The following is a 12,044-nucleotide window of genomic DNA, read 5'->3' as shown; positions in this document are numbered from 1 at the left end:
ATATATATATATATATATATATATATATATATATATATATATATATATATATATATATATATATATATATATATATATATATATATATATATATATGAGTATATCGTCTATCTGAAAAGGGAGGTAAGAGATGAATCTCTACAACCGATAACAGAGAACCCATGAAAACATAATTTATGTAAGAACTTACCTGATAAATTCATTTCTTTCATATTAACAAGAGTCCATGAGCTAGTGACGTATGGGATATGCATTCCTACAAGGAGGGGCAAAGTTTCCCAAACCTTAAAATGCCTATAAATACACCCCTCACCACACCCACAAATCAGTTTAACGAATAGCCAAGAAGTGGGGTGATAAGAAAAAAAGTGCGAAGCATATAAAATAAGGAATTGGAATAATTGTGCTTTATACAAAAAAATCATAACCACCACAAAAAAGGGTGGGCCTCATGGACTCTTGTTAATATGAAAGAAATGAATTTATCAGGTAAGTTCTTACATAAATTATGTTTTCTTTCATGTAATTAACAAGAGTCCATGAGCTAGTGACGTATGGGATAATGACTACCCAAGATGTGGATCTTTCCACACAAGAGTCACTAGAGAGGGAGGGATAAAATAAAGACAGCCAATTCCTGCTGAAAAAAATCCACACCCAAAATAAAGTTTAACAAAAAACATAAGCAGAAGATTCAAACTGAAACCGCTGCCTGAAGAACTTTTCTACCAAAAACTGCTTCAGAAGAAGAAAATACATCAAAATGGTAGAATTTAGTAAAAGTATGCAAAGAGGACCAAGTTGCTGCTTTGCAGATCTGGTCAACCGAAGCTTCATTCCTAAACGCCCAGGAAGTAGATACTGACCTAGTAGAATGAGCTGTAATTCTTTGAGGCGGAATTTTACCCAACTCAACATAGGCAAGATGAATTAAAGATTTCAACCAAGATGCCAAAGAAATGGCAGAAGCTTTCTGGCCTTTCCTAGAACCGGAAAAGATAACAAATAGACTAGAAGTCTTACGGAAAGATTTCGTAGCTTCAACATAATATTTCAAAGCTCTAACAACATCCAAAGAATGCAATGATTTCTCCTTAGAATTCTTAGGATTAGGACATAATGAAGGAACCACAATTTCTCTACTAATGTTGTTGGAATTCACAACTTTAGGTAAAAATTCAAAAGAAGTTCGCAACACCGCCTTATCCTGATGAAAAATCAGAAAAGGAGACTCACACGAAAGAGCAGATAATTCAGAAACTCTTCTAGCAGAAGAGATGGCCAAAAGGAACAAAACTTTCCAAGAAAGTAATTTAATGTCCAATGAATGCATAGGTTCAAACGGAGGAGCTTGAAGAGCTCCCAGAACCAAATTCAAACTCCAAGGAGGAGAAATTGACTTAATGACAGGTTTTATACGAACCAAAGCTTGTACAAAACAATGAATATCAGGAAGAATAGCAATCTTTCTGTGAAAAAGAACAGAAAGAGCGGAGATTTGTCCTTTCAAAGAACTTGCGGACAAACCCTTATCTAAACCATCCTGAAGAAACTGTAAAATTCTCGGTATTCTAAAAGAATGCCAAGAAAAATGATGAGAAAGACACCAAGAAATATAAGTCTTCCAGACTCTATAATATATCTCTCGAGATACAGATTTACGAGCCTGTAACATAGTATTAATCACGGAGTCAGAGAAACCTCTATGACCAAGAATCAAGCGTTCAATCTCCATACCTTTAAATTTAAGGATTTCAGATCCGGATGGAAAAAAGGACCTTGTGACAGAAGGTCTGGTCTTAACGGAAGAGTCCATGGCTGGCAAGATGCCATCCGGACAAGATCCGCATACCAAAACCTGTGAGGCCATGCCGGAGCTATTAGCAGAACAAACGAGCATTCCCTCAGAATCTTGGAGATTACTCTTGGAAGAAGAACTAGAGGCGGAAAGATATAGGCAGGATGATACTTCCAAGGAAGTGATAATGCATCCACTGCCTCCGCCTGAGGATCCCGGGATCTGGACAGATACCTGGGAAGTTTCTTGTTTAGATGAGAGGCCATCAGATCTATCTCTGGGAGCCCCCACAATTGAACAATCTGAAGAAATACCTCTGGGTGAAGAGACCATTCGCCCGGATGCAACGTTTGGCGACTGAGATAATCCGCTTCCCAATTGTCTACACCTGGGATATGAACCGCAGAGATTAGACAGGAGCTGGATTCCGCCCAAACCAAAATTCGAGATACTTCTTTCATAGCCAGAGGACTGTGAGTCCCTCCTTGATGATTGATGTATGCCACAGTTGTGACATTGTCTGTCTGAAAACAAATGAACGATTCTCTCTTCAGAAGAGGCCAAAACTGAAGAGCTCTGAAAACTGCACGGAGTTCCAAGATATTGATCGGTAATCTCACCTCCTGAGATTCCCAAACTCCTTGTGCCGTCAGAGATCCCCACACAGCTCCCCAACCTGTGAGACTTGCATCTGTTGAAATTACAGTCCAGGTCGGAAGAACAAAAGAAGCCCCCTGAATTAAACGATGGTGATCTGTCCACCACGTTAGAGAGTGCCGAACAATCGGTTTAAAAGATTTTAATTGATATATCTTCGTGTAATCCCTGCACCATTGGTTCAGCATACAGAGCTGAAGAGGTCGCATGTGAAAACGAGCAAAGGGGATCGCGTCCGATGCAGCAGTCATAAGACCTAGAATTTCCATGCATAAGGCTACCGAAGGGAATGATTGAGACTGAAGGTTTCGACAGGCTGTAATCAATTTTAGACGTCTCTTGTCTGTTAAAGACAAAGTCATGGACACTGAATCTATCTGGAAACCCAGAAAGGTTACCCTTGTTTGAGGAATCAAAGAACTTTTTGGTAAATTGATCCTCCAACCATGATCTTGAAGAAACAACACAAGTCGATTCGTATGAGACTCTGCTAAATGTAAAGACGGAGCAAGTACCAAGATATCGTCCAAATAAGGAAATACCACAATACCCTGTTCTCTGATTACAGACAGAAGGGCACCGAGAATCTTTGTGAAAATTCTTGGAGCTGTAGCAAGGCCAAACGGTAGAGCCACAAATTGGTAATGCTTGTCTAGAAAAGAGAATCTCAGGAACTGATAATGATCTGGATGAATTGGAATATGCAGATATGCATCCTGTAAATCTATTGTGGACATATAATTCCCTTGCTGAACAAAAGGCAATATAGTCCTTACAGTTACCATCTTGAACGTTGGTATCCTTACATAACGATTCAATAATTTTAGATCCAGAACTGGTCTGAAGGAATTCTCCTTCTTTGGTACAATGAAGAGATTTGAATAAAACCCCATCCCCTGTTCCGGAACTGGAACTGGCATAATTACTCCAGCCAACTCTAGATCTGAAACACAATTCAGAAATGCTTGAGCTTTCACTGGATTTACTGGGACATGGGAAAGAAAAAATCTCTTTGCAGGAGGTCTCATCTTGAAACCAATTCTGTACCCTTCTGAAACAATGTTCTGAATCCAAAGATTGTGAACAGAATTGATCCAAATTTCTTTGAAAAAACGTAACCTGCCCCCTACCAGCTGAACTGGAATGAGGGCCGTACCTTCATGTGAACTTAGAAGCAGGCTTTGCCTTTCTAGCAGGCTTGGATTTATTCCAGACTGGAGATGGTTTCCAAACTGAAACTGCTCCTGAGGACGAAGGATCAGGCTTTTGTTCTTTGTTGAAACGAAAGGAACGAAAACGATTGTTAGCCCTGTTTTTACCTTTAGACTTTTTATCCTGTGGTAAAAAAGTTCCTTTCCCACCAGTAACAGTTGAAATAATAGAATCCAACTGAGAACCAAATAATTTGTTTCCCTGGAAAGAAATGGAAAGTAGAGTTGATTTAGAAGCCATATCAGCATTCCAAGTCTTAAAGCCATAAAGCTCTTCTGGCTAAGATAGCCAGAGACATAAATCTAACATCAACTCTAATAATATCAAAAATGGCATCACAGATGAAATTATTAGCATGCTGGAGAAGAATAATAATATCATGAGAATCACGATTTGTTATTTGTTGCGCTAGAGTTTCCAACCAAAAAGTTGAAGCTGCAGCAACATCAGCCAATGATATAGCAGGTCTAAGAAGATTACCTGAACATAGATAAGCTTTTCTTAGAAAAGATTCAATTTTTCTATCTAAAGGATCTTTAAACGAGGTACCATCTGACGTAGGAATGGTAGTACGTTTAGCAAAGGTAGAAATAGCCCCATCAACTTTAGGGATTTTGTCCCAAAATTCTAACCTGTCAGGCGGAACAGGATATAATTGCTTAAAACGTTTAGAAGGAGTAAATGAATTACCCAATTTATCCCATTCCTTAGCAATTACTGCAGAAATAGCATTAGGAACAGGAAAGACTTCTGGAATAACCGCAGGAGCTTTAAAAACCTTATCCAAACGTATAGAATTAGTATCAAGAGGACTAGAATCCTCTATTTCTAAAGCAATTAGTACTTCTTTAAGTAAAGAGCGAATAAATTCCATCTTAAATAAATATGAAGATTTATCAGCATCAATCTCTGAGACAGAATCCTCTGAACCAGAAGAGTCCAAAGAATCAGAATGATGGTGTTCATTTAAAAATTCATCTGTAGAGAGAGAAGATTTAAAAGACTTTTTACGTTTACTAGAAGGAGAAATAACAGACAAAGCCTTCTTTATGGATTCAGAAACAAAATCTCTTATGTTATCAGGAACATTCTGCACCTTAGATGTTGAGGGAACTGCAACAGGCAATGGTACATCACTAAAGGAAATATTATCTGCTTTAACAAGTTTGTCATGACAATTATTACAAACAACAGCTGGAGGAATAGCTACCAAAAGTTTACAGCAGATACACTTAGCTTTGGTAGATCCAGCAGGCAGTGGTTTTCCTGTAGTATCTTCTGGCTCAGATGCAACGTGAGACATCTTGCAATATGTAAGAGAAAAAACAACATATAAAGCAAAATAGATCAAATTCCTTATAAGACAGTTTCAGGAATGGGAAAAAAATGCCAAACATCAAGCTTCTAGCAACCAGAAGCAAATGAAAAATGAGACTGAAATAATGTGGAGACAAAAGCGACGCCCATATTTTTTGGCGCCAAATAAGACGCCCACATTATTTGGCGCCTAAATGCTTTTGGCGCCAAAAATGACGCCAAATCCGGAACGCCGACATTTTTGGTGCAAAATAACGTAAAAAATGACGCAACTTCCGGCGACACGTATGACGCCGGAAACGGAAAAGAATTTTTGCGCCAAAAAAGTCCGCGCCAAGAAAGACGCAATAAAATGAAGCATTTTCAGCCCCCGCGAGCCTAACAGCCCACAGGGAAAAAAGTCAAATTTTTGAGGTAAGAAAAAACAGAATTTATGTTTACCTGATAAATTACTTTCTCCAACGGTGTGTCCGGTCCACGGCGTCATCCTTACTTGTGGGATATTCTCTTCCCCAACAGGAAATGGCAAAGAGCCCAGCAAAGCTGGTCACATGATCCCTCCTAGGCTCCGCCTACCCCAGTCATTCGACCGACGTTAAGGAGGAATATTTGCATAGGAGAAACCATATGGTACCGTGGTGACTGTAGTTAAAGAAAATAAATTATCAGACCTGATTAAAAAAACCAGGGCGGGCCGTGGACCGGACACACCGTTGGAGAAAGTAATTTATCAGGTAAACATAAATTCTGTTTTCTCCAACATAGGTGTGTCCGGTCCACGGCGTCATCCTTACTTGTGGGAACCAATACCAAAGCTTTAGGACACGGATGAAGGGAGGGAGCAAATCAGGTCACCTAAATGGAAGGCACCACGGCTTGCAAAACGTTTTAAAATAAAACCGTTACTGTCACTTTAAATTTTAAACTGAACACACTTTATTACTGCAAATGCGAAAAAACATGAAGGAATTGTTCAAAATTTACTAAATTTTCACCACAGTGTCTTAAAGCCTTAAAAGTATTGCACACCAAATTTGGAAGCTTTAACCCTTAAAATAACGGAACCGGAGCCGTTTTGAACATTAACCCCTTTACAGTCCCTGGTATCTGCTTTGCTGAGACCCAACCAAGCCCCAAGGGGAATACGATACCAAATGACGCCTTCAGAAAGTCTTTTCTAAGTATCAGAGCTCCTCTCACATGCGACTGCATGCCATGCCTCTCAAAAACAAGTGCGCAACACCGGCGCGAAAATGAGACTCTGCCTATGCTTTGGGAAAGCCCCTAAAGAATAAGGTGTCTAAAACAGTGCCTGCCGATATTATTATATCAAAATACCCAGATAAAATGATTCCTCAAGGCTAAATATGTGTTAATAATCAATCGATTTAGCCCAAAAAAAGTCTACAGTCTTAATAAGCCCTTTTTGAAGCCCTTATTTACAATCGTAATAAACATGGCTTACCGGATCCCAGAGGGAAAATGACAGCTTCCAGCATTACATCGTCTTGTTAGAATGTGTCATACCTCAAGCAGCAAGAGACTGCTCACTGTTCCCCCAACTGAAGTTAATTGCTCTCAACAGTCCTGTGTGGAACAGCCATGGATTTTAGTGACGGTTGCTAAAATCATTTTCCTCATACAAACAGAAATCTTCATCTCTTTTCTGTTTCTGAGTAAATAGTACATACCAGCACTATTTCAAAATAACAAACTCTTGATTGAATAATAAAAACTACAGTTAAACACTAAAAAACTCTAAGCCATCTCCGTGGAGATGTTGCCTGTACAACGGCAAAGAGAATGACTGGGGTAGGCGGAGCCTAGGAGGGATCATGTGACCAGCTTTGCTGGGCTCTTTGCCATTTCCTGTTGGGGAAGAGAATATCCCACAAGTAAGGATGACGCCGTGGACCGGACACACCTATGTTGGAGAAAATATGATAATTTAAAGCATAATCCCAAATATGAAACTGACTGTCTGGAAATAAGGAAAGTTGAACATTCTGAGTCAAGGCAAATAAATGTTTGAATACATATATTTAGAACTTTATAAATAAAGTGCCCAACCATAGCTTAGAGTGTCACAGAAAATAAGACTTACTTACCCCAGGACACTCATCTACATGTTTGTAGAAAGCCAAACCAGTACTGAAACGAGAATCAGTAGAGGAAATGGTAAATATAAGAGTATATCGTCGATCTGAAAAGGGAGGTAAGAGATGAATCTCTACGACCGATAACAGAGAACCTTATGAAATAGACCCCGTAGAAGGAGATCACTGCATTCAATAGGCAATACTCTCCTCACATCCCTCTGACATTCACTGCACGCTGAGAGGAAAACCGGGCTCCAACTTGCTGCGGAGCGCATATCAACGTAGAATCTAGCACAAACTTACTTCACCACCTCCCTTGGAGGCAAAGTTTGTAAAACTGATTTGTGGGTGTGGTGAGGGGTGTATTTATAGGCATTTTAAGGTTTGGGAAACTTTGCCCCTCCTGGTAGGAATGTATATCCCATACGTCACTAGCTCATGGACTCTTGTTAATTACATGAAAGAAATAGACCCCGTAGAAGGAGATCATTGAATTCAAACAGGCAATACTCTCCTCACATCCCTCTGACATTCACTGCACGCTGAGAGGAAAACCGGGCTCCAACCTGCTGCGGAGCGCATATCAACGTAGAATCTAGCACAAAATTACTTCACCACCTCCATAGGAGGCAAAGTTTGTAAAAACTGATTTGTGGGTGTGGTGAGGGGTGTATTTATAGGCATTTTGAGGTTTGGGAAACTTTGCCCCTCCTGGTAGGAATGTATATCCCATACGTCACTAGCTCATGGACTCTTGCTAATTACATGAAAGAAATTCTGGTGTAGACTGTCCCTTTAAGCAAAAGATCTGAGACACACATGTCTCAGTTTCTTCCGATAACCGGAAGTGCTAGGAAGGAAGTGCCCCTGCAATGCGCACATTCTCAACTTAATTTCTCCACTCCTTGCAACAGTCAGGCGTGTAACAGGAAGGAAAGTAAAAACGTTGGCGCCATTTCCAAGCTGTGGCCCTCGTGGGCGTTACACAAGTCATCTCCCGGTTGCCATTGATTAAGTAAAGGCACCGGGAGCAAAAAGGATACATTTTTCAAACTGCAATTAAAAACTGCTTAGTCTGTTATTACAGAAAAACTCACACTGTGACCAACAGTTTACCACATAAACATACAATCTCCCGGTCGCCAGTGCTATAACGCTGTCTTTAAGTCAAATAAACAGCTAGATGTCTAATTGTAGTTACCGGGAGCCAGAGAACTGACTGAACAGCTTCAGTTTAAACCGCTGCTCAGTCCGATAGCACTACCTGACAGAGAAACCCCTTAGAGCACACACTCTGTCCGTAAACTTAATATAATCTCACAGTCGGCTCTATATTAGATGAGACCGCCGGAGATGAAACACATGCCACCCAGTGCCTGAGTTCTAGCTGCCATCACGTCTCCTGATAGACTAGGAGAGTCTGAGTCCGACATCAATAAGGTCTAAATCAATAAAGTGCCCCAAACTTTTTCTGAGTTCCTCTATCCCCAGAAATAAAGTTAGCACTTACCTCATCTTCTGCCTGGCAACAAGGCAGTTCCCAGGTTTAGGAGGTCCTCTCCCTCCCTTGGCCCTGTAAATAAGCGAAAATCCAGAATCAAAATCCCTCAGGTTTTCTTGGTAAGGGCAGCATCAGAATATGGGAGGCGCAGTGAGAATTATGTCCCACCAGTTCCCATTGCTCTAAAGCCCCCAAAGCTCTACTGAAGAGACTGACATGGACAATCTTGTACTACTTTAAAAATAATAAACTCTTGTCTTGATAGAAGAATCTAATCTAACACCTCACTTTGCCACTTCCTATCACTAACATAGGCAAAGAGAATGACTGGAGTGGGAGAGAAGGAAGGAGATATTTAACAGCTCTGCTGTGGTGCTCTTTGCCTCCTCTTGCTGACCAGGTGGTGAATATTCCATTAGTAATTATGATGATCCGTGGACTCATCTTGTCATAAAAAAGAAATTATGTGATTAATCCCCACTGTTCAATAATCCCCCCTCCAGAGATATTAACCCTTGATTCCATACAGATAAAAGGAGCCACACTGTGACCCTGTCTTCTTGCGTTATATGTATATAAAATGAAACGATCTTACTGGAATCTATGCCGTGGAACAGAAACACAGCCTCTCAAGTTTGACAGTCTTGTAGCATCGCTCCTGACATGGACTTGAGTGATGGAAGCAAGCATTGAAACTCGTTAACACTAATTGCTTAGGAGCTGTTAATACAAGTCTGGATGCGTTCGCAGAAAGACTCCCTGCATCTCCAGACTAACATTCGTCAATGCTCTCATTGAGAAGCTGAGACAAGACTTAAAACTCCAGTCCCATTTCGAAGGGCAGATACCCTCCATAAGGAACTACTCCAAATATTCTGACACTTCTCTGCCAACCTCCTGTGACGAAAGGCAAAGAATGACTGGGATATGAAGGAAGCGAGGGGAGTATTTAAGCCTTTGGCTGGGGTGTTTTTGCCTCCTCCTGGTAGCCAGGTTCAGTATTTCCCAACAGTAAGGAATGATGCCGTGGACTCTCCTCATTTTAAGAAGGAAACAGTATTTTTATATCAGGCAAATGAGGAGAAATAAATAAAATAAAGCAGTCTTTTTTAAAATTTGCACAAAACTGTAAAAGGTTTACCTGTCTTTACGCAATTCCTGTGCAAAGCGTCTCCAGTATACCCATCCAGACATTTCTCACAGTTTTGCCCACGTGTGTTGTTTATACACTGCAAGCAGGATCCAGACGTTTTGTTACAGATCTCTGGTGTTTTCACTGGATCAACATTCCCATTGCACTTGCAAGGATGACAAATTGCATCAAGTGAGTAATATCCGTTATCGCAACGATCACACTGCAGGCCCACATATCCAGGTTTGCATTTATCACACACAGGTTTACCATTATCTGTAAAAAGAAAAGAAAAAAGTCAAGATAAATAGAAATTTGAATGTTATTGCAAATAACTACTTAGAAACAAAAGAAAAAAAACTATAATTTGTTAGACCTTGGATACACTACATTTAGACCTAAATTTTAGAGAAGTGATGTTGCATTCAGACTGAAAGTAAATAAAAAAAAATTAAGAAATAAAGCATATTTTAATGTTTTACTTGTATACATATGCATAATATAAATGTGTATGTGTCTATAGTTCTGCCTTGAGCACACAAGCGGCTTTCCAAGTTTAGTGAAAATATTTAAATACATATATTTTAACCCCTTGAGTGCGAACGACGGCTCTGAGCAGTCTCAAATTGACCCAGTCAGGTGCTGACGTCTCTAGCACTCACCCAACTTGAGGGCAATCTGGGGGGGCTCCCACCTACTCCACACCCCGGCGATCTGACCTCAATAGTGAGAGGCATCGCCGGGGCTTCACGATTCGTGGTGACATCACGCGCAATGAAAAATTAACAATGGACAATATAGGGTAATGTGGGCATGCTGCTTAGAAGCCTGTATCTCAGGCACCTAAGCAGCTACAGACCACCAAGACCCACCGTTGGAAAGGTAATCGCCTAACCTTTTAACGTTATAAGTCTTTGGGATCTGGGGGAAAACATGAAAAAGTAAAAAAAAAATTAAAAATACCCAAGCCCCAGAGGACACTGAAGGAATAACGGGAGGGAATAAGAAAAAAAAAAAAAAAAAAAAAAAAAAGAGGCGGAAAGTAATCTGGGGGCACCGCAGCCTGCAAAACCTTTTTCCCAAAAGCCGCTTCGACAAACATCAAATTTGTTAAATTTATAAAAAAAAAAAACAAAAAAACAATTTATGTAAGAACTTACCTGATAAATTCATTTTTCATATTGGCAAGAGTCCATGAGCTAGTGACGTATGGGATATACAATCCTACCAGGACGGGCAAACTTTCCCAAACCTCAAAATGCCTATAAATACACCCCTCACCACACCAACAATTCAGTTTAACTTATAGCCAAGTAGTGGGGTGATAAAATAAGGAGTAAAAAAGCATACAAAGAGAGGAACTGGAAATAAAATTGTGCATTTATACAAAAAATCATAACCACCAGAAAAAAAGATGAGTCTCATGCCAATATGAAAGAAATTAATTTATCAGGTAAGTTCTTACATAAATTAGGTTTTCTTTCATGTACTTGGCAAGAGTCCATGAGCTAGTGACGTATGGGATAGAAATACCAAAGATGTGGAAGTCCACAGAAGAGTCACTAGAAAGGGAGGGATAAAATAAAAACAGCCATTTTCTGCTGAAAAAATTAAATCCGCAAAAAATAAGTTTCTCATAAATTAAAAGAAAAAAACATTAGCAGAAGAATCAAACTGAAACAGCTGCCTGAAGAACTTTTCTACCAAAGACTGCTTCAGAAGAAGCAAATACATCAAAATGGTAAAATGTAGTAAATGTATGCAAAGACGACTAAGTTGCTGCTTTGCAAACCTGATCAACTGAAGCTTCAGTCTTAAAAGTCCAAAAAGTGGAGACTGATCTAGTAGAATGAGCTGTGATCCTCTGAGGTGGGGACTGTCCCACCTCCAAATAAGCTTTATGAATCAAAAACTTTAACCAAGATGCCAAAGAAATGGCAGAAGCTTTCTGATCTTTCATAGAACCAGAAAAGACAACAAATAGACTAGAAGTCTTCCTGAAATCTTTAGTAGCTTCGACATAATATTTCAAAGCTCTTACAACATCCAAAGATCTTTCAAGAGCATTCTTGGGATTAGGACACAAGGAAGGAACAACAATTTCCCTAATAATGTTGTTAGAATTCACTACCTTAGGAAGAAATTTAAACAAAGTCCGCAAAACAGCCTTATCCTGATGGAAAATCAGAAAACGAGACTCACAAGAGAGCAGACAATTCGTAAACTCTTCTAGCTGAAGAGATAGCCAAAAGAAACAACACTTTCCAAGAAAGTAGTTTAATATCCAAATAATGCATAGCTTAAAAGGAGGAGCCTGCAAAGTTTTCA

General features: G+C 39.7%; 1 protein-coding gene across 1 annotated transcript in view; it reads right to left on the bottom strand.

Annotated features, from left to right (window-relative positions):
* MEGF9 (multiple EGF like domains 9) overlaps positions 1-12,044 on the bottom strand; it is a 217,202-nt gene that overhangs the window by 47,541 nt on the left and 157,617 nt on the right. Inside the window, exon 5 of the mRNA XM_053695645.1 lies at positions 9,726-9,992. Within this exon, the coding sequence (XP_053551620.1) occupies positions 9,726-9,992 (267 nt within the window). The remainder of the gene's footprint in view (positions 1-9,725; positions 9,993-12,044) is intronic.

Source organism: Bombina bombina, chromosome 12 (genome assembly GCF_027579735.1).
Source record: "Bombina bombina isolate aBomBom1 chromosome 12, aBomBom1.pri, whole genome shotgun sequence".
Lineage (NCBI taxonomy): Eukaryota > Metazoa > Chordata > Amphibia > Anura > Bombinatoridae > Bombina > Bombina bombina.
Note: the sequence above shows the minus strand (reverse complement) of the source record. Positions and strands in the feature narration are given on the sequence as shown.